At 44.7% G+C, this 27,234-nt stretch overlaps 1 protein-coding gene across 1 annotated transcript in view; it reads right to left on the bottom strand.

Annotated features, from left to right (window-relative positions):
- Window positions 1-1,978: 1,978 nt before the first annotated feature.
- Window positions 1,979-27,234, bottom strand: part of mchr2a (melanin concentrating hormone receptor 2a) — a 33,605-nt gene continuing 8,349 nt past the window's right edge. Inside the window, 4 exon segments of the mRNA XM_041187171.1 lie at window positions 1,979-2,105; window positions 2,107-2,298; window positions 13,855-13,974; window positions 16,743-16,937. Coding sequence (XP_041043105.1) covers window positions 1,979-2,105; window positions 2,107-2,298; window positions 13,855-13,974; window positions 16,743-16,937 — 634 coding nt within the window.

Genomic DNA, 27,234 nt, shown 5'->3' with positions numbered 1-27,234 from the left:
TGGAAGTCAAGCAGAAAGATAAAGTGTGAAACACAAAGGGCTAGATTTTCAAAGGGCGACGGGATCAGGATTTGATGCAACTGTTGCATCAAATCACAGTTCCAGAGATTGTCTCGAAATCCCAAAACCTCCGCAACAGTTCTGAATTTTCAAAGGACTGGTGGGGAGCAAGGAGCAGCAAGCAGGCTCTCTGCCAAGTAACAACCTCTTAAGTTAATTAAGGAGCTCGATAAGGGGCCTGTCTATTCAGCACAGCAATTTTCAATGTTGTTTTCAGGCGAACCTCGAACAATCTTGTGCACATTCGTGCACAGTTCGTGGATTCATCAAGAGGCCCGTGTAAGTTTCTTTGTAGTTGATATTTGGTGAAATGTCTAGGGCCAGGTGGAAGGCCAGCACAAGAACTGCTCCGAAGCTTATCCTCTCTGTCCACTCTCCTCTGTGATTACCTGATCAGCTATCTGCTCTAATTGGCAAGGCAGTGGCAGCCCCCAACCTGGCTTCCACCTGCCCTTGTGTTGGATCTAGACAGGTAGCTCTGCTTCCTGGAGGCGCTTGGTGTCACTAATTGGGCCCCGAGCTCATCTCCCGGCCAAGTATCCATTTGCATTTAAATATAGCATTGCGAGAGCAACTCAGCTGAGGCACTGGGTCTAGACTTGAAGTTTATCTGGGTGTTGGATTTCCGACCCTGCTTTGAAATCTAGCCCGAAGAATTACAGTGTGGGGGAGAAGCACAAGCACAACTTCATGAAGCAAGAAAGAAGCATACTTACTAAGAGTTTAGTTTTATTTTTGGGGTACATAAGCCACGCTCTGGGAGTTCAATTGAATAATATTAAATAAATAGTCTGGTTATGTAATTTTGACCAAATCCAGGCACCACATACAAAACTTTTATTTTCTTAGTGAACAATAAATGATATTGTAACCTTTTGACATTTAGTGCATGCATTTACAGATATTTTCATATAATTTGGGAACACTTTAATACACAAGTTACCGAACAGTTTGCACCAGATTTTTGTCTTCCTACACTTAACATTGTTCTTTAATTACTGGATTTTATTACTTCAATGTAATTACAAATGTAAAGGTGAAAACAGAAAACATGGTATTTATCAATGGCATAGCATGCCATGAAAGGATTGTACCATTTTCTTCTCAAAATGACTTTTGAACATGAAAACATAATTGTAAATACCATTTATTCCTCATAATTGTTTAAAGCCTTATCATCACAGGTATGGAATACATGCAAAAACATTGCTAATTGTAAGCAAGAGCTGTAGTGTGGATTAAGAAATGTACAAGTGGATATATTGTGAGCTTTATAACAGTTGTTTGAATTTGTTTTTATTTTAATGCTGCTAGCACTGCTAGTGTCACATGAACTGAATGTTTACTTTTATTGAGCAGATGGATGACAGCAACACTGAGATTGAAAAACATTTTTGTAACTAATGGTGTGGAAGAACTGCACTTCAGGACTTTGACCATTATTCTTCTGACAATGGATTTTGACCTGTACCTTAGAGGAGCAGTCTCTATTTGTGCACTGCAATCTCTTTTAACTGCCTATCAGAATGAGACCTCAGTCTAAGAATTATTTTTTAGTCTCAGATTCTCTTGAAATTCTGGCCCTTGCCAACTGTTTGATAGAGTTCTGGTTCTCTTTTGGTTGGATTCAGACTGAAAGGGCAGTAACTAAAATATTCTGCCACACCGCACTATCCAGTTTGATTGGCCTTGGACACTCTTTACACCTGATAGGCTTTCCACTGTGTACTGGAGGTAGGAATATGGTTCATTCTATAGGTTGAACTAAGTTAAGAGTTTCAGCGAATATATTTATATTGCAGGGCTATTTTTATTCAAGTTGGTGCTTCGGACATCGAAATTTACATTACTATATACTAACCCACACAGTAATATTCCACAAGCACAGTCTTTTTTGCTAATAAAGGAGGTATTTCATCTAATAACTCAACTTCACTGTGCTTTCTATGTTAATAATTTCACGTTCAGTCACTTTCAGTTGAATCTTTTTGCAGCCAGACAGCCTCCTGCGGAAATTGCCACTGAGTAAGATGTAGAGAAAGGGTGCTGCTGCTGACATAGCTGAGGCAGATGGAGATGTAATAGCCAATGTAATAAGCAGTGGTTGGCTGAGTGATTTCGAGATTTACCAGTTGCATCACATGATATGGTGTTGAACTAACCACAAAAATGCTCACTAAAACCAGGACCATCCTGGTCAATCGTTTGAGTCGCGCTCTGGGGATAGTCGCGTTATATCTAAACAGAAATAAGAAAACGTGATTGATTTAAGCACAGCCGATTTCACTTCATTCATTTCAGTCACAGCAGGGCTATTCTACTTTTAATTTTACAGTTTTCTAGCACATTCTAATGCAGGGCAATTCTTGATGTTTCAACAAAGGAAAAAAAAAACAAAAATGTGTCAATCTTTGAACAGCGCCAAAGAAACAATTATAATGGGATTTGGGATTTTGGGCTTCTTTCCTAGAATATGCATATAACTACAACATTTGGATCTATTGAGTGTTCCTGATCCTGGGAAATTGAAAGATTTCTGTAGGGCTTGAAATTGATTGGTTTGTTTACAGTGAATGTGAAATTTGCACCAATCAAAAAACTGTCGTTTTAGAGAATTCTGTGCTCTATTCCAGAAAGCCCAGCTGGTGAACTTGGAGCCAATCTTTATTTAGCCTTACAATTATTTACAGAGTTAAACGTTATAAGCATACAACTCCGAACTCAACTGCACCACAGTTTCAATAAGTGTATTTTTAAATTCACACTTAATGCCCACCACCTGCAAACACAATTGATATACAATTAGCATCCAGACAAGGAGGTTGATTCCATGAATGGCTCCACTTCTGCAATATCTCTTCAGCATTCTTCATTGGTTTTCCTCACTTCATGTCCCCCATTGTCACCACCACACCTTCACTACGTTGCTGCCTCCACTTGTCCCTCACCAAACTTGGCATTGGTTTTTACTTTCTTCCCATGGATCATGGTATTCAATTAACATTCTTTCATAATGTTTCTGGACTACAATGATGAATAATCATTTGTGCGCCATGCCCATGTGATTTTCCTGGGACATAACTATTGATTGCCTGTAGATTTGGTTCATGCAGCCAGACAGGAGAGAAATCTCTGATACTGCATGCAAGGTACAAGAGCTTAAAGAAGGTCATAGAGCAAAACAACTCAATAGAATCAGCCAGGCTAAAGCAAGGAAGAACATTGACAAGACTGAGGAGAAAAATAATTAGTAGAATAGTGGCATGAAAATATAATAATTCTCATAATATTATTGTGATTCATTGTAAAAGTAGGTTAATGCCCACCACTTTGGGATTTGGATAGTTTCTCCATGTCTGTGTCATTGAATTGGAGACAGCTGGTCTTGGAGGCTTTGATTCATGTAAAGGAAGCTAGGTTTGAAATGCAAAATAAGTAAACATGGCTGAAGTTTTAGAATGTGAGTTGAGGTGAATTTGCATTTTTAGATAAATTAGGATAGTTTGAATTTCAAAGAGATGGTAGGATGTTACGCCTAGCCAGAAAAGCTAGGCCAAATAGTGTGTTTATTTTTCCCAAAGGTTACTGATATTATTAGCACTATGAAAAGATTTATATTATGAGAAAGGTAAAGTTCCAAAGATATATAGGAAGAATGGAATTTGCATTAAAAGAGGGAAACATGTATAAAGGAGAAGAGACTATGCGTCAGAGAAAAAGGCATTGCAAGATCTACTGGAAGAGTGAAAAGCCTCCAGTATTTGTGCATTAAGCTGCTGTCTACAAAAACTGAAGTTGGGATAAGCCAGGGTATTGTGGTGATTTGCCTGGATCTGTTTAAAATCTATTTGTTTTTTATTGTTGCCTTAATGGGGGTGTAACTGGAAGCCAGATTAATTAGGGGTTTTAGGAGTTATTATAGTAGTAATTTGTAGACCTATGTATGTGCTTGAAATCTTTTCTTTTGTTAATAAATGTTTAATTTAGTTTTGCGAAACATCTTTAGAGTCTTGGTGGACTTATTACTTCTGAATTTAGGGCACGTTCTTGAAATAAAATACAAATTGCAAAATTGCTGTGACTGCGTGATCAAGTTTCCCTTGTGGATTTGATGCGCCTGGCGCACATCATCTGCCGTGTCAGAACAACTGATAAAAGGAGAATTAAAGGAGCACAGCTGAATAACATAAACATGTTAAAAGGTATCTCAGGAGAAGTTTTGATATATTTTGAAGGATAGAAAAGTCTGTAAATTATTGGGAATATAATGCTTTGCACCAGGTACTGTCCACTTATCTACTCCATGTTAAACATGTTGACTATTGATTTATGGAGTGAGCCACAGTATAATAGAGTATTCAGTCTACCCTGAAAAGGTATTAGTAAGCCAGAGCATGACAAAGAGATTTCTTTGCTAACCTCTGGGTATTGTTGACATTTTTCTAGCTGTTGGAAAGGTAAAAGTACTGTCTGGACTATAAGGATGTGAGGTCCCTTTACAGAAATAGCCAATGACACAAAAACTGAATAGAAATCTGGTAGAAAAACATCTGAAAATGTAACCTACATAATCCTGCTCCTTGAAGATTGTTTTGAAAGTTAATAAAGTTTTCAGATATTTTTCAAAATTATTATCAGTGTTGAGATTCTTCAACATCATTAACTGTTGTTGTTCCAGATGTTATCACACATTTCAGTTGGTACATATTAAATATTGCTGACAAATCATTAAAACTTACCCCAATATAACAGACCTCCTAATAAAGAGATCTCCGAATAAAGAGATAAAGATTATGCAAATATAACAAATTCTCATACTTCCCCTGCCACCTTCGAAGATTTGTGTTAACAGGCCTCAGGTTTATTTTATTCATTTTTGTGACCTTGTTCAGAGGGCATTTAAGAGTCACATGCAGGTCAGGACAGCAGATTTCCTTCCCTAAAGGGCATAAGTGGTCATCATCAGCCTTTTAATTCCCAGATTTTTATTGAATTCCAAATTCCACCATCTGCCATGGTGGGATTCAAACATAGGTTCCCCAGAGTATTACCCTGGGTCTCTGGAATACTAGACCAGTGATAATACTACTATGCCACCACCTCCCTCTACTCTTACATAACCTTTAAAATTGTACCTTTTAATTCAGATTGTCTCTCCTCATTCTTCCTAACAGAAAATATTACTTCACACTTCTCTGTGTTAAATTTCATCTGCCATATGTCTTCTCATTTCACTGCTCTCCTGAAGTCTGTTGCTATCCTCCACTGTGCCAAGGAGGTGAAAAGGTGCTTTGTTTTTCATTATTTCTCTTCAGTGACAGAAAGGTTCCACGCAGGCTGGGCATTTGGTGAATGAGATGTGTCCAAGCAGTCCTCTTTCCATTGGGGTTCTAGAGCATGAAACAAAATGATTTCCTTCGGAGCATGTGTGAAGTTCAGCACTGTGCTCAAAATTGAATTTATGGCTAAAAAGGGGGAAAGGGCTGCAGAAAGCAGAGGAGCCTGACCTATAGTGGTCAGGCATCCAGGCCTTGGGAGGGAAAAAAATCAACTCACAATGGGTGAATCTCTTTGTCAGAGCCTTTTACATACAGATCTAGATTAAACAGTAAACACTACTAAGGCAAGTAATGCAGCACTAGAACATCAGGATAACTGAAAAGTCCCAAGCTGCCTGGGTAGGTCTTTCCATTATGTTGAAAACAAATATCCACCACCGAGCTAATGAGAAAATCCTGATATTTGGGAAGGCAGTTGCGAATGGCATTCTCTTGAAGCCAGCTTCTGCTCAGTAGCATAGTGGTTATATTACTGGATTAATAATCCAGAGCTGGGTGATTTAAATTCAGTGAATTAAATAATGCTGGAATAAAGTATAGTATCAGGAAGGGTGACCATGAAACTACTAGATTGTCATAAAAACCCAACTAGCTCTTTAATGCCCTTTAGGGAAGGAAACCAGCCATCCTAGGGCTGGTATCCTCAGCCCAACTATCTTAAGCTGCTTCATCTATGACCTTCCTTCCATCATAAGGTCAGAAGTGGGGATGTTCGCTGATGATTGCACAATGTTCAGCACCATTCGCAATTCCTCAGATACTGAAGCAGTCCACATCCAAATGCAGCAAGACATGGAAAACATTGCCACATTCAAAGGATCATCTTCCGCCATTTCCGCCAACTCCAGCATGATGCTACCACCAAGCAGGTCTTCCTCTCACCCTCCTATCAGCATTCTGTAGGGGCTGTTCCCTCCGTGACACCCTGGTCTACTCCTCCATCACCCCCAACACCTCATCCCCCTCCCACGGTGCCTTCCCATGCAACCGCAGACGGTGCAACATCTGCCCCCTTAACTCCTCATTCCGCATAGTTCAAGGGCCCAAACACTCCTTTCAGGTGGTCTACTGCATTTGCTGCTCCCAATGTGGTCTCCTCTACATTGGAGAGATCAAACGCAGACTGGGTGACTGTTTGTGGGACACCTTTGGTCTCCACAAGCATGACCCACACCTCCCTGCCACTTGCCATTTCAACACCCCACTCTGCTCTCATGCCCACATGTCCGTCCTTGGCCTGTTGCATTCTTCTAGTGAAGCCCAACGCAAACTGGAGGAACAGCACCTCATTTTCCAATTAGGCACTTCACAGTCTTCTGGACTTAATATTGAGTTCAACAACTTCCGACCATGAACTCTCTCCTCCATCTTCATCCCTTTTTTATCTCTTCTTTCAAAATTAATATTTTTATCCACTTATTTTTATTTATTTATTCATTGTTTTATTCCCCGCCCTTTTTATTCCATTTTCGATCCTTTGTTTCTCCACCACTGCCCCCTGTCTCCACCCCACCCCCACAAGGGCCATCGGTCACTTGTTCGTGTTGTTCTTTTCAGAGTGCTTACCCCTGTTCTGTTATTATCACATTCTGCTTTCATACATTTATGCCACTATCAGTAACCTTTTTAGCCCTTAGCACACCATTAACATTCTCTTTGTCTTGTGTCCATGACATCTTTGTCAATCTCTCCTTTGCCCCCACCTATCGCTGACCCTCTATCCAGGTTCACCTGCTCCACCCACCTTAAACAGTATGAATTTAATCACAGAGATAAAAACAAAAAAACTGCGGATGCTGGAAATCCAAAACAAAAACAAAAACAGAATAACCTGGAAAAACTCAGCAGGTCTGGCAGCATCGGCGGAGAAGAAAAGAGTTGACGTTTCTATCACTGCTTGTTTGTCCCTACAACCACACCCCCACTCCACCTCTCTCTCTCTCTCTCTCTCTCCGCCCCCCACACACACACCTTAAACCAGCTTATATTTCAACTCTTTCTTGGACTTGAACTCAAGTTCTGTCGAAGGGTCATGAGGACTTGAAACGTCAACTCTTTTCTTCTCCGCCGATGCTGCCAGACCTGTTGAGTTTTTCCAGGTAATTCTGTTTTTGTTTTTGTTATAAATTTAATCATATTACTACTTCTCTGTAGCTCTGAAGAAGGGTCATAGAGACTTGAAACGAAATTCTGTTTTTCTCTCCACAGATACTGTCAGACCTGCTGGGCAGAATTTTATGGCCCCGTTTCAGTGGGGACGGGGCCATAAAATGTGGGGAGACATTCTAAACCTTATTGACTTTGGCGGGAACGTAAAATCCCACTGCCGTAAAATTTCGCCCGCTGAGTTTTTCCAGCATTTTCTATTTTTCTTTCGGATTTCCAGCATCCGCAGTATTTTGCTTTTATTCTCCCATGGACAATATCCAGACTTGAGCTGACAAGTGGCAAGTAAAATTCAAGCCACACAAGTGCCAGGCAATGACCATCTCCAATAAGAGAGAATCTAACCATTGCCCCTTGACATTCAATGCGTTACCAGTGCCGAATTCCCCACTATCCAACATCCTTGGGGTTACTATTGGTCAGAAACTGAACTGGACTGTGCTGACAAGAGCAGGTCAGTGGCTTGGAATCCTGCAGCGAGTAACTCATCTACTGACTCCCCAAAGCACATCCACCATCTACAAGGCACAAGTCAGGAGTGTGATGGAATATTCCCCACTTGCCTGGATGAGTGCAGCTCCAAAGCACTCAAGAAGCTGGACACCATCCAGGACAAAGCAGCCTGGTTGATTGGCATCCCATCCACAAACATTCACTCCCTCCACCACCGATGCACAGTAGCAGCAGTGTTTACCATCTACGAGATGCACTGCAAAAATTCACCAAGGCTCCTTCAACAGCACCTTCCAAACTCTTGACCACTGCCATCTAGAAGGACAAGGACAGCAGATACATGGGAACACCACCGCCTGGACGTTCCCCTCCAAACCACACACCATCCTGACTTAGAAATATATCACTGTTCCTTCACTGTCGCTGGGTCAAAATCCTGGAACTCCCTCCCTACCAGGACTGTGGGTGTACCTACACCACAGGGACTGCAGCAGTTCAAGAAGACAGTTCACCACCACCACAGTAATTAGTGGGCTTTGCTGGCTAGGCCAGCAATATATGCTGGCCTAGCCAGTGAAGCCCACATCTCATGAATGAATTAAAAAAAACTTCTCACCTGGTCTGGCATCTGATATTTAACATGATACAAAACACTCTGTTGTCACCATTGCCTACTCAGGGGCAACTAGCCATGGGCAATAAATGTTGAACGTGTCAGCAATGCCAAGATCCTGTGAATGTGCAAATAAAACAGACAATATGTTCATGTATCAGTGGTTCAATGCCTGCTTCAATTATATTGGAAAAAGGCCAGTGATTGCTGTTAAGATTCAGTGCCTCCAGCTGATGGAACCACTATCAATGAGGTATATTTGTGTTCCAACCATGGAAAGGAGAATATTGGAAAATGAAATCAGGAAGCAGATTTTCACAAAAAAAAGTGGCAGAAAACTGGATTTTCTCCCCCAAGAGGCTGTGGATGCTAGGCCTGTTGGAGTTTTCAAGACTAAGATTTTTATATTTTTTGTCAGGCAAATGTACTAAGGGATAGGGAGCAAAAGCAGGTAAATGGAGGTGAGGTGCAGATCAGCTACAGTCAAATGGGATGGTGGAGTAGCCTAAAGGGTTTGAATGACCTACTCCGGTATTTAATGTTCCAATGTAACTCGTTTATTTTATGGCTGCTCGCTATATTGCTCAGGAGGAATTTGTGGACCTGCTTGGTCTTGTGAGAGTTCAAATCCGTGGTTGTAAGTTCTCAGCTGTGGCGGTAAGCCATGTTTGTCGTGGGTTACATTGCCTCCAGCATGGCATTCTTGACAATGAGAGATTGAAACCAAATCAATCCCCTCTAGCAATCTGACAGAGCCAGCTGGGTCTCTAACACTTCAGGATGCTGTCAATGATTTACCAACCAGTCTGGCTTATTTGAGATATCTGGAGGAGTACCTCTGCCACTTGGCTCCAGTAAGTTGGTTAGGAGTTGGGTTTGGGGGTTGGGGGGGGTGGGGGGTGGGGGGCTGGCGGTGGGGGAGCGGTGTTGGGGTGGAGAATTCCCAACAGTCACCTTGCTGGTAATGTTAGCTGGTGAAACACTGGGCAGGATTTTATGACCCATAGCAGGCGAGCGTCCCAACATCACTCCTCACACGTGCAATTTTTAGGTTGGTTGGCACACGCGATTGTTGGAGCCATGCCCGCATTCAATTAAAAGACCACTTAACGCCATTAAAAACTTAATGATCCCAATTTTATGTCCCCAGTGCGATTTTGCACTCGTTACCTGGGCAGGCGGGCAGCCCACATTTTTCAAAACCTTATCTGGGTCAGGATAAAAAGAGTTAGCATTGTTGTCAGTGTGAATAGTGAGGAGTTTAGGAGATAGTTTGCTGCTGGCTGCTTATTTGAACTTGGCAGCTTCATCTCAGTTCTGAGCTTCAACCTTAGCATTTCTAGGCTTGATTTCAGGAATCATTGGTGTTTCCAAGGTCCCCAGAGGATTTTGACCATTTGGATCCTTCCAGGCATCAGGCAGCCTTCTGTTATCCTAATAATGGGGATTGTGGTCTCTGCTGGAGGCACCTCCACTGAGGAGGAAGAGAGGCCAAGTGTCCCAATGCAGCTTCCAGGGGAGGGACCTGCGGTAGGAGAGGTGCAAGCACAAGGAGCGCAGGGGATAGTATAAAGCAGAAAGGGTCGCAGAAGACACCACTATCCTGCTGCCAGGGTTTATAGGCAGCGATGCAGCTACCTCAATGTCTCTGAGGTGCAATGAAGCAGGGTCCGCCTCTCCAGGGAGGCTGTGACCTCCATTTGTTCTTTACCATATGGACAAGGCCAGCCAGGCTGTGAGCCAGAGGCATTGCTGCGATTGCTGGGTTCCCCCACATCCAGGGTGCAATCGACTGCACACATGTGTCCATCAAGGCGTCAGCGGGTCAGCCGGGTGCCTTTGTCAACAGGAAGGGCTTCCATTCCATGAATACGCAGATAGTGTGTGATAGATTCTGCAAGTCTGTGCAAGGTATCCAGGCAGCTCTCACCACGCCTACATCCTCAGACACTCTCAGGTGTTAAGGCTGTTCAGTGCTCCAGCCTGACTGGATGGATGGCTGCTGGGTGACAAGGGCTATCCCCTCAAATGGTGGCTTATGATGCCTCTCTGCCATCCAAGAACAGAGGCAGAGCAGCATTATAATAGGAATCATGCCTTCACAAGGGCAGTGATAGAGAGGACCAAAGGTCTTCTGAAGATGCGCTTCAGATGCCTGGACCGTTCAGGGGGGAGCACTACAATACCCCCCAGAGCGGGTGTCACTGATAGTGATTGCATGCTGCACTCTCCACAATCTGGCACTGGCAAAGGGGGACACACTGGAGGAAGAGGATCTTGATGCAGCTGCACAGGCCACAGTGGATGAATCCAGTGGTGAGTCAGAAAAGGAGCACAGTGAGGAGAATGCTGAGGGCTTGGAGGTAGACCTCAGTAACCTTCAGGGAGGCAGGGACACCAGGGATGCCTTGATCCAATGCTCTTTCAGCTAGGCTGCTAAAGATCTGCTTCCACTTCATGCCAGGGCTGCCTCCTCCATCCCGGATGTCTGAAATGACCCTTTCTTTTGAACCCAAAGTTCTCTCAGTACCTGTGCAATAAAGTTTAGAGATACTCACGTCCAGCATTACACACTGGCGTACACTGCACCAAAAAAAATACAAAGATGAAACATACTCAGGCCATTAGGACAAAACCAAAATTTATCTCATTTGACAATCCAAACAAATTATCATCTTCTCTGGTCTTAATTTGCAGACCAGAAAACATAAACAAAACATTACACACCAGAAGATCACCCTTGATCAGTCCCTCTTGTGCTCGTGGTGGCTTAAACTTAAGTTTGTGAGTGCTACGTATAGGTGCCCTCCCCCCGCCAACCACCCCTCTCTTGCTGGTAGCAGCTTTGGAGACAGCCTGCTGACTCTGCTGTCTTGTTGGCCTTGATGACCTTGGTGGTCGTCCTCTGGCCAATGGAGCCTGTGCTGGCCCCGCCTGGGAGGGAGCGGCCTGTACCACAACTGGCATCTTCCAAGTCATCGCAGCCTCATCAGATGCCACAGCCACTGACAGAGGAGGGGAGGAGCTGCTGCCATCATCCAGAGCGCCCTGAGAGGAGCCTGCAGAGATGACAAGCAGCTTGTATGCCAATGTGAGGTCACTCTGGGCTTTCCTGCTCACCATTGATGGATGGGCACCCAGCTGGGATACTGGGTGTCTCATCCATCTCCCACATTGGCACTGACCACCTGAGGTCATTGCCTGTGTGAGGGCTTGCAGGTCCGAGTGCAACCCCAGGAACCCTTGATTCTGTTCCTGGAGCTGCCTCTCCATGAGCGTTGCCAGTCTCTCAATGGAGGAGGCAGTGCGTTCGGCCATGAGGGTCAATGCAGTGCTTATGCTCCACATGGACTCCTCCACAACAGAGACCATGGAACACATACCCTCATGGATCTCTGCCAGATCCTACAACACATCCCGCTGGACGTGCAGCATCTGCCGCCTAATGAATGACTCCAGAGGCTCATCATCTGCCTTCGACTCAGCATTATCCTAGTCCCCAGCAGTCCTCCAAATGCTGGTGCCCTCGGCAGTCTCTGCCTCTGCCTGCTCCTCAAGCGAGTGTGAAGTGCCCTCACCGCTGTGCACCGACATTCCAGCTGAAGATCTAATGCCCACCGAGGTACTGGTATCTGCACTGGTGCCTGGTTCAGAGAGTGGGTGTGACGCAGGTGCAGCTGAAGCCTGGCAGTCCTCTGGCACTTTGGGGTCCTGAGAATGAGTGCCTCTGGCGAGTCTAAGGGAGACCAATGACGTCATTTTTTAAGTCATCACAGTGTCGCTGTGCATGTCGGGCACCCTGGTGAGAAAATAGAGATCTGCATCATGGTGCCATCATCTTTCAATGATCAATGGGGGCTCCAGTTTTGAGGCTCCCATTAATGATGAGACTACACAAGAATGTTTGCACCATCAGAAACTCTCACCTCTGTGCATTGCACTCTTACCTTCATCTGACACCCCTGCCTCTCCACGACCGGCTGAACGAGGTGAGTGGTGCCTCACCAGCTCCAAGGCATCCTACTCAAACTTGTCAGGCTTAGGAGGTTTGGGGGGGCCTCTGTCTCTCCATGACCTCTCTATCTGTTATGGATCATCTTCTCCTGAAAGGATAGAGGAGCGTTGATTGGTCCACTCTCTACCTGCAGCGCCATTGCAGCCTGACTAACCCCACCTGAGGAACACCTTGCAAGGTACATCCGAGTCGTGGCCCTCAAGCCGCAAGGCACTCAGTCCAAGCAACCAGGGCTCACCCCCTTGGCCAGCTCAGGTGTCCTTGAAAGTTGGCACTCAGACTCTAACACCCGTGAGCTCCACGGAGGGACAGCCAGCCGTTAACACTTCTCCACATTGATCCGTGACAACACAGTACTCCCCCTTCCCGAATGCAGCAGGTTGTTGAACCTTTTGCAGCACTGGACCCACGTGTGCTGGACAACATCATGGCTGCTGACCAGCACCGCCACTTCCTCCCAAGCTCTTTTTGTAAGGTGCGGTGGTCTCCTCCTTCCATCTTTGGGGGTGAGGGTGTCCCTCCTGACAGCCACCTCCTCCAGGAGGACCGCGAGGTACTCATCCGAAAACTGGGGGGAGCTGAGCGCCCACCTGACCTGTCCTCCCACCTGGTGTCTCCAGCCATAGTTGAGGCTGAAGCTTTGGTCTTCGGCACGCAGAATATATGATTCTTCCGGGCAGCCTTCAAGGAGCTGCCTGTGTTGTTTTTAAACTACCCGCTGGGTCGCCATTGGTCCGAGCACCCAACAGGCCTCCGCCCCTACCCGGCCCTTCCTGACTGTTGGGAAGACGTGTTTCATGCTGGGTGGGCCTTAATTTGCCAGCCACCCTGAAATCGTGGTTGTGGGCCGATCGTTGGCGGGGGTCTGCTTCCTGACTGGTTCAGGGCCCACCGACCGCATGTGCCCGGCAAGGCTAAAACCCCAGACCGCTGACAGCATTCCTGAGAATCCCAAATCACTGACTCTTTGCCAGTTGCCTCCAGGTTCTCTGCAATCTGGGAAGTGCACTTTGTCCCTATTGGGAACGAGTGTACATTCAACTCTGAAATCCGATAAGCGTGGCTTTCTCAATTCTTAGCCTTAGAGACTGTTAAACATAAAAGTTGGTTTCAGACACTTGTCTAACCAAAAGAAACTCGAGAACATTTTGGAATGAACAGCTCACCTTTGTTCACGTAGTTCTCTTGAGTATGATAAAATGACTTACCTTCCAGTTCTCTTGTTTTCCTGATAGATGTCCCATGTGTAACATAGAATCAGTATGTAGCAAATCAATATCAGTGGCAAGGGAAAGAAAAAAGAAGTTAAGGTGTGATACAGTGTTTACCTGTGAAAAGAGAAGAGAGAATATGTTAATTTTCGCTGATTATTGATCAGTGCTTGAACGTTGATCTGGATTTCCCAGCAGATTATTGTCTTATTTTGAAGTTGTCTTGCTTTTTGATAATTGTGGCCATCAAATAAAACATTTGTCAAATGATGCCCAAAATGGCAGCACTGATTTGCTGTGTAGCGAATTAACAAAAACACTGGACTTTATTTAATTCCCAGTTTTTTTTGTTTCAACTGTACATAAAGACAAATTGACAACAACTTTTTTTTCAGCAAAACAATTCAAAATAGATACCACTGACCTTAAAATGTGGCTGCAGTCATATAATCAGCAGCATACCACACCCTAGATATATGCTTATATAGAAAAGCAATAGAGGTTTAAGAAGTCTTGGAATATTTTTGCTAACTTGCACTTTCTCTGGCCGGTGTTATACTGCACAAAGTGAACTGAGAATGATTCACTCTTTGAGGTATATGGGAGTTAATTTATATTGAGATTTCAAGGTTGCGCTCAGTCCATGGTACTGTCACAGTGCTGCAGATTTAAGGAAATTTTGGCGGTGACCTGGATCTTCCGCAAAGAGGCAATCAACATCAGATTGCTGCTCTGTTCCTACTTTCTGGTGTCCCAACGCTGCTCCACATTTCAGGCTGGATCCTGAGCCTGGCTTCTCTAGGAATGTGGAGAGTACCTTCAATCAAAGAGATTCATTGTTGCTCTGGAGCTTCGGGGGTTTAAATGTCCAGTGTGAATGTTAGTGAATGGATGAATGAGTGAATGGGCAGAGTGGTAGGGGATAGGGTGGGTGAGGTTATTGGTAAGTCAATAGGGTGGCAGGTTGGTAGGTTGGTAAGTGGCTAGGGTGGCAGGTGGGTAAGGTGGCAGATGGGTGAGGTGGCAGGTGGGTAGGGTGGTAGGTGGGTAGGGTGGTAAGTGATTAGGGTAACAGGTGAGTGAGGTGGCAGGTGAGTGAGGTGGCAGATGGGTGAGGTGACAGGTGGGTAGGGTGATAAATGGGTGAGGTGGCAGATGGGTGAGGTGACAGGTGGGTAGGGTGGTAGCTGGGTGAGTGGGTAGGTGGGTCAGGTGGTAATTGGGTCAGGAATGGTAGTCTCTCCACTTTATTTTTCTGCTGTTAAAATGTCAGAAATCTTCTAGCAATGTTTACATGTTTAAAATGTGACCTTAGATTCATTATTATTCACTGTTGCTCCATCCAATAATAACATATGTTACACTTTCAGAGCATATCTGAGATGAATTCTATGAAGCATTGTGAAAAAAATGTAAACTAATGACCTGCCATTTTTGAATGTTGTTAAAATCAGCAGTGAAAAAGTATACACTTAGTGAAAGCTTAATGATATGCTAAAACATCTTAGCACAAACTTCACACTTCAGCAGGAAGCAAAATTAAATCTTTGGATATGTTGAAAGTGAAGATAGGTTTGTTTTCTCACAGGGCATTATTAAAATGCTGAATAATTCATCACTGAATAAATTGAGATTCTGCATTAAATTGTTGGTCCAGAGATTGGTTAGAACGTGGAATTTGCTGCAACATAGGGAACTTGAGGAGAATAACATAAATGTATTTAAGGGGAAGCTGGATAAACACATGAGGGAGAAAGAAGTGGAAGGATATTCTATGGGCAGCGTGACCAACCCTCCCAGATTTTCCTCCCAAGATGCGTTTTGTCCCAAATCTCTTGTGTCCTGAAAGGCCTATTTTATTTTGTACATGCGCTGTGTGCGGCAGATTAGCGACTTGTGCTTGGGGCTCTTCTGGGGGATGATGGGAACTTCAGAATCGGGGTGGGTGTGGCCTCCTCCCCCTCTACCCTGAAGGTTTTTCCAGCACCACCCCCACCCCCCACCTTATCCCTTTACTTCACAGGTTAGCAAGCCTCCACCCACTCTCACCAGTAACCACGCTCACCCACTGTCACATGTTTGCCAACATTCCCCCCCCCCCCAAACACATGTTTGCCAGCACCCCTCCTCATTTTCACAGGTTGACTAGAACACCCCACCCCTCTCAAGTCTTTGCCAGCAAGACTAAGTGTCCCTTAGATAAAAACAAAAAAACTGCGGATGCTGGAAATCCAAAACAAAAACAGAATTACCTGGAAAAACTCAGCAGGTCTGGCAGCATCGGCGGAGAAGAAAAGAGTTGACGTTTCGAGTCCTCATGACCCTTCGACAGAACTTGCGTTCGAGTCCAAGAAAGAGTTGAAATATAAGCTGGTTTAAGGTGTGTGTGTGGGGGGCGGAGAGATAGAGAGACAAAGAGGTGGAGGGGGGGTGGTGTGGTTGTAGGGACAAACAAGCAGTGATAGAAGCAGATCATCAAAAGATGTCAACGACAATAGTACAATAGAACACATAGGTGTTAAAATTAAAGTTGGTGATATTATCTAAACGAATGAGACAGTCACTGAGAAAGGAGATATGGCTGTGAAAGCGGGTTTTAGTAAACACCTTGTCAAACACCAGGTAATTCTGTTTTTGTTAAGTGTCCCTTATATTTTTCAACCAGGGTTGTTCACCTTGGAAGTAGACTCATGCGAAACAAAAGCACCAGCATAAATTAATTAGGCTGAATGACTTGTTTTCTATGTAATTTTCATTTAAAAGATAAATAATAAATACTTCTGGAAAGCACATCATGAAATTTAAGCTAACCCTATCTAATTGAAAGAAAATTGTGCCATGTTCCTTCCAAAGCGTTTAGGAGCTTTATTTTAAAATACACTTACCAAAGTATGTCCTGGGGTGAAGTCAGATCAATAGCACAGCTTTCCAAGCCATCCTTAAATTTAATGATTTTCGCATGTGTCCAGACAGGAAGAGCCAATACAAGAGAAGCTGCCCAAAGGCAGAAATTGATTTTAATGGTTTTTGACCTGGTTCTGAAGCTTGTCAGATGAAATGGATGAACAAGAGCCAGGTACCTATGGACCAAATATTCAAATACAATTTCAAAAACCATTAGGACTTTTTAACACAACAATCATCTTTTATCAGCTTCTCAGATCTACACTTGTAAATCATATAAAAGATATACAGAGAAATGTGGTTTTAGAGATTTCCTAGCACTTCTTTCGGGGACTATATTGTTGGTAGCTGCTGCTCCAGAGGTTAAACTGGCATTAATTGAGGAAGTCAAGGTCTGTAAAATTGAATGAGATTGAAAGAAAGAAGGGACTTAGAATCACACAGTGTGGAAGAAGGCCATTCAACCCATCGTGCCTGGGCTGACTCTTTGAAAGAGCTTTTCAATTAGTCCCATTCCTCTTCTGTTCAGACTTGCAATTCTTCCCCCCTCAGGCATTTACCCAATTCCCTTTTGAAAATTACTATTGAATCTGCTTTCACCACCCTTTCAGGCAATGAATTTCAGATCCGAACAACTTGCTGTTGAAAAACATCTCCTCATTTCCTTTTTGGTTTATTGCTACAAGAGTAAACCTGATAAGTTCACTTTGGCTGAGCTGCAGAAATGCCAATTAACACTTTCCATCCGGGTCTGAACATTCTGACATCTGAGCCTGATGACCAGTGAGACTGATGTGGTCAATCAGAGATCCTGACGGATGGGAATGATTGCAAGGAATTTTCTCAAACATCCTAACTGTTAAATTATGCACTCATTGCAAAAATCACACACAAATTTTAAATAGATTTTTATAGCACCCTTCACTACCTCAGGATGTTTTGTATTGCTTTAAAGGAAATCAAGTACTTTTGAAATGCAGTCACTGATATGATGTAAGGAAAAGTGGCAGTCAATCCATACACAGCAAGATCCCAAAGCCAGCAATAAAATAATGCATGACCAGATAATCTATATTTAGTTATGGTAATTGATGTATAAATATTCGCTAGAACATCAGGTAAACTCCTTTGTTTGAATAGTGTCATAAGATCATTTACATCCACCTGAGAGGGCAGACAGAGCCACAGTTTAATGTTTCATCGAAAGATGGCACCTCCGACAGTGTTTTATTAAAGATGCTGGTTGTTTTGAGACACAAACTACACAGGGAAAAGTGATACAAAGCAAACAAATGTTTAGAGTTCCACAGAAATTATTGGAAACATAAAGCGGGGAGATTACATTGAAAGGAGAAAAAATATGTTAAAGTTTTAGGTAACCGTCTGAGCCTGTGCACTTGACAGGAAGCTTCATCTACTAGAAGTCCACATTAGAAATTCTGGCAAGTGTTGTGCATGATTTTTCAAAGGCACCTTGCTTACATTTCTGATCTATCCTTCCTGTTGGCCCTTTTTTCTAAGGAAGTGCAAAGTCTGCAGATTCCCCCTTAGATCTAATAGTACACTTGAAATTCATTTTTGCCCTTCAGATGTTGATTGTCCTACTGCTTTTACACAGATTATCAAAATTTGAGATTTTGTTTTTACCCCCATAATACTGAGTTCAATTTATATACATATTTATAAATATTATAGTTATACTTCTATATATAACTCGGTAATTATAGTATTACACTTGACTGCTGATATGTATATAACAAAAAAATCTACAAATATATGCAGAGTTTAGAACAGTTTGATGTCCTATTAATTATCTTCATTGAACCACTCATCTTAAATCAATACCACTAAGCTGTATTCTCAAGAAACTGACATTTAATTTTGATCAATTGAAAAGCAAATCAATAGTTCATGAACTGCATTGAAACAGTCTAACAGACCATGAATAAACTTTCTTTGTGTGTGAAACAGGGGCATCTGTACTGACATCTGTGATCTTCAATATAATTTGGTTTTAGACCAATGATAATTACAATGTTTTATGTGGATTTATGTTACTTTGTAAATTCTCCTTTGCCTCTGGTCTGCACAGTGTGGTATGCCTGCTGCCAATGGAGTCTGCTCCTAGCTTGTTGACAATGTCTCCTGCAGCCAGCTGCCAGGGGCCATCAGGTGTGAATCCCCCCTTCGACTGTCCTTTTCCTTCTCCTGGAGGGACACAACGTAGCCTCTGTGCCAAATTTCTTACACAGGCCTCAGTTAAAATTGCAGTCAGATCATGATGTGGAAAGTAGGTTGCCATTGGCTTTGGGGGAGGTTGCACTTACAACCTGTTTAAGAGAGCAAGTTAAAATTTCGGATGACAAGATCCTGGCAACTCTATTCAACTGTCTAATTTCCACTGGATGGGTAGGGGTAAAATAGTCCCCTAGATATCATGAATCTTCATTTCCAGTGCAGAAATTTGTGTACGGAGAGAACAAACCAGGACTTCTGGTATGAAGGTCAGTGGGCCTTGCAGGATTTTCTCTCTTTTAGTTTTAAAGGACAGGATATCCTGTGGCATACTGTGCCTCCATTGCCTGAAATCTTTACAGATATATGCCAGCAGTTCAAAATGAGAAAATTTACTGTTATTTGTGCACTTCTGCTCAAGGAAGGGGATAAATGAAAATGATCCTCTGTACATTTATGAGCAGTTAGGTGATTATCAAGAATCCCTTTTATGCTCTGTTGGTGGCATGATACACATTAACATTGCATTATTACAAAAGATATTCACAGTAGATGGGTACAAAAATGAAACTATTTACATGGAAATAGACATATAAATCAGCAATATCTAAAAATGTCTAATATCACATCTTTTATGCCCCTCATTACAAAATCCTAGGTTTATTCTTTTTCACTAAACACACTAGACCAACAGCAACTTACATTTATTTGGAACCTATAGTGTCGACAAACATATCACAAAGCTCTAAGCAGAGGAGCAATGACCAGAATAATTGCCAGCACAAACTGATCAGCTCACATTGAGTGACTCAACAATTTAGCGTCAATCGCTGTACATAACACTAAAGTGGTTTAATAACAAAATGCGAAAGTATATATTTCAAGGTCCTGTACTGCCGATGGGGTGTCACATACAGCCATAAAATATCAAGTAATCACAGGCTTACTGCAAATGAATTTTCAACTATTGCATTAGACAGTATAGCCAGAATTTTATGTTACAGGATCGGGTGGGCAGCCGAGCCAATCAAACGTCGGACATGTGTCCCAACGTCATTACACTGTTGCACCATATTACGGTCGGCGGGCACATGTGGGAGTTGGAGGCACGATTGCCGACAATTAAACGGGCAATCAAACTCATTAAAAAGACAATTGATAGAAATTTTATGCGGCCTGTGCGATTTTGCAGTTGGTGCATGGGCCACAAGGCTGGGCAGCTATCCCGTTTTTAAGTGAAACTCAATCCAGGGTGGGATAAAATTAGACTAGAGCCATGACTGTGTGAATAGGTAAGAGTTTAGGTGTCAGTTAGTTGGAGGTGGTTTTCTGACAGTTCACTGCATTTCCTGTGTTTTCTGGAGGACTCTTCGGCTTACAAGCTTTCTTCCAGGCTTTCTGCCGGGTGCACCTGTCAGCGCAATCTCCTATGCGGTCTGTATTCCAGCAAATGGGGATTGTCTACTCTGCTGGAGGGACATCCTCTGAAGTAGAGGAGAGGACCAGAAGAGAGAGGAGGCAGCAGCATGCCAGAGAGCGACCTGTGGAAAGAGGGGCGTAGCCACATGGGTGCAGGGCCAGCAGGAAATGCAAGGCAGAAGGGCCTGCAGAAGATGCCATTGTCCTGCAGACAGAGTCTACAGGCAGCGCTCCAGCTACCTGGGCATTTCTGAGGTCCCATGCTGCAGGAGGCTCCGCCTCTCTAGGGAAACTGTGATCTCTATTTGCCACATGATTGGCCCAGAGATCGCCTCAAACTGTGTCGGTGGCCACTGTATGGCAGTGGTTCTTAAGGTGACAGTGGCCCTGAACTTTTTTACCTCTGATTCTTTCCAAGGGTCAGTGAGAGATCTATGTGGTGTTGCCCCATCTGCTGCCCACAGCTGCGTCAAGCTGGTCACAGACGCCCTGTTCAGACGGGTCATGAACTTCATTTCCAAACCGACGAAGCCAGCCAGGCTGAGCGAGCAAGAGCTTCGCTGCAATTGCTGGGTTCCCCCTCATCCTAGACTGCATGCATGTGGCCACAAAGGCATCAATGAGTGATCCAGGTGCCTTCGCCAACAGAAAGGACTTCCACTCCATCAACATCCAGATTGTTTGCAGGACATAGATTTTGCGGGTCTGTGCCAGGTACCCTGGCAGCTGCCATGATATGTACCTCCTGTGACACTCCCAGGTGCCAAGGCTCTTCATCACTCCAGCTCAGCTGGATGGCTGGCTCCCGGGTGACAAAGATTATCCCCTGAAAAGGTGGCTCATGACGCCACTCCGATACCCAAGGACAGAAGCGGAGGAGAGGTACAATAGAAGTCATGCCTCTACAAGGGTGGTAATTGAGAGGACCATTCGGCTGTTCAAGATGAGGTTCTGCTGCCTGGACCAATCAGGGGGGCACTTCAATATCCTCCAGAGTGCCTCTCGCTTACTGCCATTGTGCGCTGTGCTCTGCATGATCTGGCTCAGTCAAGGGGGGACCCATTGGAGGATGAAGACAGTGAGGCAAATCCTCAGGCCACAGAGGGCCACTGAACTGATCAGTCTGATTGGAAGCCGGAGAAGGCCCGGATGAAGCCATGGTTGCCGAAGTGAGGAACGGTGTGGGAAGCAGGGAGACCACGGATGCTTGATTCTCTGTCCATTCAGCGAGGCATCAAGGCTTAGCATGAAAGTGAGGGCAAGGGTGAAGCCACCTTACTGAACATTCCTGATGAGGTCATCCTGTGGTCCCCCTATGTCAACTAACGACCTCTGAAATAAAATTAGCACCCTTCCCATCTGTCACAAGCCACTCCCATGTCCAACATCAATGAGAAACATAAAACACATTCAGACCATAAAACATTATAACATCTTTAAATGGTGGTCATGTTTACTCAATTTGAACATCGGACATGTTTCAACTGAAGTAATATTACCCATGACAACCCCTCTTGTAGTGCCCTAAACTTCCATTTGCGAGTGCTGCATCTTGGTGCCCCTCCCATCCCTCGCTGGCAACAGCATAGGAGGCGGCCTGCTGACTGTGATGCCCTATTGGCCCTGATGAACTTGGCAGCCGCCCTCTGGATGGTGGAGCCTGTGCAGGCACCGCCTCGGAGGGAGTATCCAGCGCCATGGCTGGGCATTCCTCAGTCATCGTGGCCTCATCAGATGCAACGGGCTCTGGCAGAGGGCCAGAGCAGCTGCTGCTATCATCAGGAGCATCCTGAGAGGAGCCCACAGATGTGACATGCAGCTGGTCTGCCAGCGTGAGGTTGGTTTGAACTCCCTGCTCACCGTTGATGGACGGGAACTTAGCAGAGTGACAAGGTGCCTCATCCATCTCTCACGCTGACAGTGACCTGCTGACGTTGCTGCTGGTGTGTGGGCTTGCAGGTCCGAGTGCAGCCCCAGAAACTCCTGGGGCAGAATTTTTCAGTCGGTGTGCGGGTTGGGCCTGACATGCCGACGTGTAAAATGCTGCGCGATGACTTCCGGCGTGCGTCCCAATGTCATTGCACTGAGTTGCGATGTTTTGTTCGGCGGGCGCATGCCGGAGTCGGCTGCACGCTTGCCGATATGTAAACAGCCTATTAAGGCCTTTAAAAAATTAATTGAAGTAATTGTTAACATTGCCTATCCAACCTTACAGTTGGTGGGCAGGCAAAAAGGCCAAGTGGCCCTTGCATTTTTTAGGAAATCTCATCCATGAGGGGGGTGAGTTCCCTAAAGCTTTTATTAAATAAATAAAAAAATTTCACACATATAAAAACATGTCCTATCTCATCTGACACAGTCACATGAGGGAACATGTTTAAATAAATTTTTGATTTAATTTTTTCCATATCGATTCAATCTCCCTGAGGCAGATCCGTGCATGTGCGATAGATGCGCTGGCCCCGACTGTCCCTTCTCCCCCCACCTTGCACAAGTAGCATTGAGCGCTACCAATCGTGTATTACTTTAGGCAGTCCTTAATTGGCCCGCCTGCGTAAAATGGTGGCGTGGAGCCGATCGCAGACGGCGAATGGCTCTGTGCCCGCTCCCACCAAGCCTGCCCACCATTTGAAAAGTTCTGCCCCTGATTATGTTCCTGGAGCTGCCTCTCCATGAGAGTCACCACTCTCTCGATGGAGGAGGCTGTGCACTTGGAGATCTGGATCAACATAGTGTTCACACTCAGCATAGGCTCCTTCATGACAGAGACCTTGCAGATCCTCAGGGATCTCTACCACATCCTCCCATGCATCCCACTAGACATCCAGAATCTGCTGCCTGATGGAAGGCTCATCATCTGCCTCAGACTCAGCATGCTCTCCAGCAGTCCAATGGTGACCCAGAAGGGGCCTTTGGCAATCTCCTCAAGCGAGTGTGATGTGCCCATGTGTGATGATCTTTCAGCCTTGGCATGCATCAGGATATATGCCTTTTGGCTCTCTGTATCTCACACCCCTGAGCACCACAAAGCACAGTCACAAAGACATAAAAACACAGTTCCATGCCAAGTTGGTACTCAACATTGTGTAGCACAGAAGATTATTGAACCATTTCTGGCACTGAAGCAATGTGTGGAACACAACATCATGCCCGCTCACCTGGGCAACCACTTCCAACCAGGCCTTCTTTGTCTGGTGGTTGGCCTCCTTTTGCCACCCTGTGTCATGAGTATGTTACGCCGGGCACTCACTGCCTCCATGAGAACACGCAGGCCCTCATCAGAGAACCAGGGGGCAGAGTGCTCACCGGCATTGCCATCCTACCTGGTATGCCCAGCGGGTGCTGAGGCCATCACTCTTGCCAAGCAAACGATCTTGCACTCTTTCGCTGACAGCTCCCCGAGGCTCCTCTCCAACTCCTGGCAGCCTTCAGGGAGCTGCCAGTGCCCTTTTAAATGCTCCCTGTGGGTCACCATTGGACCCGGCACGCACCATGTTCCCACCACCCCCGGCAGAGCCGAGCCAACATCCGGGTGCATTTCACACTGGCCGGCCCTTCATTGGGCAGCCAGTATGAAATTGTTTCTGGGTTGTGATCGCTGGCAGGAGTGGATAATGCATTCGCTTCCAGGACTGCCGATTGCGTGCGCCCAACTTGCGTAAAATTCAGGCTTAAATCACCCTTCGTCTCTCCTATCATGATCAGTCTCACTAAATGCTGGCCTAACCAGCGATGCCCACATCCCATGAATGTTTAAAAAAAAACAGGAAAGGCCTCCATCAATTGTAAGAAATGCACACTTAAGCCTGTCAACCATCTCTTTTAGCACTCGCAACCCTACCCAACAACAAGGACAAGAAGCTCATGGACTTTCTTATCACTAAGATTGGATATGTTTGCTGTCTCTGCTCTACTTTGCTCCCATGCTTCTGCTTACCCACCAAGCCAAAGCTTTCTCTTGGCCTGATAGAACACAAAACCTCGGTATTAACACTCCTCAGGACAGGTGAGAGATGCTCATGGAGGGGGGCTTGGCCCTAAAAATTGGGGATCATGTCCAAACACATTCTCACCCATCCCTGTTTGTACAGTGACAGATAGCAAGGCATGCAAGTGTTTCATTTTGAAGGGACATGTGGACAGACAAGAGAAGTTGGGATTGTTCTCCTGGGAGCAGTGAAGGTTAAGGGCAATTTAATGGAAGAGTTCAAGATGATTTACTGTTTTCATAGAGTAGTTGGGAAGAAACTGTTTCTACGGGTTGGATGGTTGATAACCAGAAGATATAAATTTAAAACAAAAACAGAATTATCTGGAAAAACTCAGCAGGTCTGGCAGCATCAGCAGAGAAGAAAAGAGTTGACGTTTCGAGTCCTCATTACCCTTCGACAGAACTGATTGAGTGTTAGAAGAGGGGTGAAATATATGCTGATTTAAGGTGGCGGGGGGGTGGTGTTGGTGGTTGTAGGGACAAGCAAGCAGTGATAGGAGCAGATAATCAAAAGATGTCACAGACAATGGAACAAAGAAGTGTTGAACGTGGTGATATTATCTAAATGAATGTGCTAATTAAGAATGGGTGACAGGGCACTCGAGGTACAGCTCTGTGGGGGTGGGGTGGAAAGACTAGCTCGGCATACAAGATTTAAAAATAATGGCAATAGGTGGGAAAAGAAAAATCTATATAAATTATTGGAAAAAACAAAAGGAAGGGGGAAGAAACAGAAAGTGGGTGGGGATGGAGGAGGGAGTTCAAGATCTAAAGTTGTTGAATTCAATATTCAGTCCGGAAGGCTGTAAAGTGCTTAGTCGGAAGATGAGGTGCTGTTCCTCCAGTTTGCGTTGGGCTTCACTGGAACAATGCAGCAGGCCAAGGACAGACATGTGGGCAAGAGAGCAGTGTGGAGTGTTAAAATGGCAAGCGACAGGGAGGTTTGGGTCTTTCTTACAGACAGACCGCAGGTGTTCTGCAAAGCGGTCGCCCAGTTTACGTTTGGTCTCTCCATTGTAGAGGAGACCGCATTGAGAGCAGCAAATACAGTAGACTAAGTTGGGGGAAATGCAAGTGAAATGCTGCATCACTTGAAAGGAGTGTTTGGGCCCTTGGACGGTGAGGAGAGACGAAGTGAAGGGGCAGGTGTTACATCTTTTGTGTGGGCATGGGAGGTGCCATAGGTAGGGGTTGAGGAGTAGGGGGTGATGGAGGAGTGGACCAGGGTGTCCCGGAGGGAACGATCCCTACGGAATACCGCCGGGGGGGTGAGGGGAAGATGTGTTTGGTGGTGGCATCATGCTGGAGTTGGCGGAAATGGCGGAGGATGATCCTTTGAATGCGGAGGTTGGTGGGGTGATAAGTGAGGACAAGGGGGACCCTATCATCTTTCTGGGAGGGAGGAGAAGGCGTGAGGGCGGATGCGTGGGAGATGGGCCGGACATATTTAAGATAGCTGACAAAAAAATCTGAGAGACGAGAAGTTTTTTTTATGCAGTGAAGGGTTATGATCTGAAATGAAAAGGGTGGTAAATGCAGCTGCAATAGTAATTTTCAAGAGGAAATTGGATATATGCTTGAAGTTGCAGGACTGTGAAGAACAGGGGACTGGGACTAAGTGATCTTTCAAAGGGCCAACACAGACACGATGAGCCTAATGGCCTCCTTCTATGTTGTAAGATTCTATGATTTTATGATTCATGTGGATGAAGCTGAGTAAAATTTGCCTATGTACTAAACTGATCAAAATATAAGCAAAGTAACACCAGCTTTCAGTAACAGCACTTGATGCGATTGCCTTCCGGCATCTCGTATTGTCATTTATATAGTGGCAATAATGAATTGGATCGGATTTGGGCTGGAGGTTTAGGGAAATGGGTTGAATAATAAGCCACGCCCCCTTGACCCGATTTAATTGTGGCGGAGTGAACGTCTGGTGACTTTAAAGGGGACAGGCAATTTTTTGATACAATTATTCTGATACAGTTTTTCACACTTGAATTTAGGTGATTGTTTTTAAGAATCCATTTCACTCTGTTTTGGCAACCCAAAGTGACAGTAATGCAGAGATGAATCCAACTCCCCAAGTCAATCACATGTACCTCCTCAATGCTGGATTTTGAGCATTAGTAGAGACCCTAAAGCAGCTCACTGTCTGCTCTTTGCACTTGAAATGATCCAAGGAGAATTGCAGAAAAGAGATAGGAAGAAATGTAGAAAAACCTCAATAATTTTGGCATGGATACAAAATGGGAGCGAGCATCAATAGAAAGTCAGATTGGGTGAGATGTATAATGAGAAGCCTATCTGCTACTGCCTGTTTTGTAGCCTTGAAGTTGAATTTTTACTCCTAGATTCTCCAGACAGGAACTTTTTCAGATATCAGAAGGGGTTAATTAAACGTTATAGGCAAAAATGAATGTTAGTATCCTTTTTTTTTATTTTCTCACTGGTGTCATATTGACAAATCTTCAGGGCGGCATTTTCCATTCTGGGACTATATCCTGTGGTGGGGGCGGGGACGGAGAGTGTTTCCTGCCGTGGAGGCTGCTGTGAATTTGCACAGTATCATGTGACCTCAGCCTCAGCAAAGTAAGCCGGGGCCCTCCAGGCCTCGTGTCTCCAGAGGATGGCCGCCAAAGCCACCCAAGGCAACAAGGCCAATGTGTCAGCAGGCTGCCTCCATCCCTGCTGTGGATGTCGGGGGAGCATTTAGAAGAAGTGGTAGGGAGAGAAAAATTAAGAAGTTCTGATTTCGCAGGTGGTTGCACGAGTGCACTAAGATTGTTACACTTATCACACTTTGGTAAATAGAGTTGACTTGCACT

Source organism: Carcharodon carcharias, chromosome 5, assembly GCF_017639515.1.
Source record: "Carcharodon carcharias isolate sCarCar2 chromosome 5, sCarCar2.pri, whole genome shotgun sequence".
NCBI lineage: Eukaryota > Metazoa > Chordata > Chondrichthyes > Lamniformes > Lamnidae > Carcharodon > Carcharodon carcharias.
The sequence above is the reverse complement of the archived record's forward strand: the minus strand, read 5'-3'. Positions and strand labels throughout refer to the sequence as shown.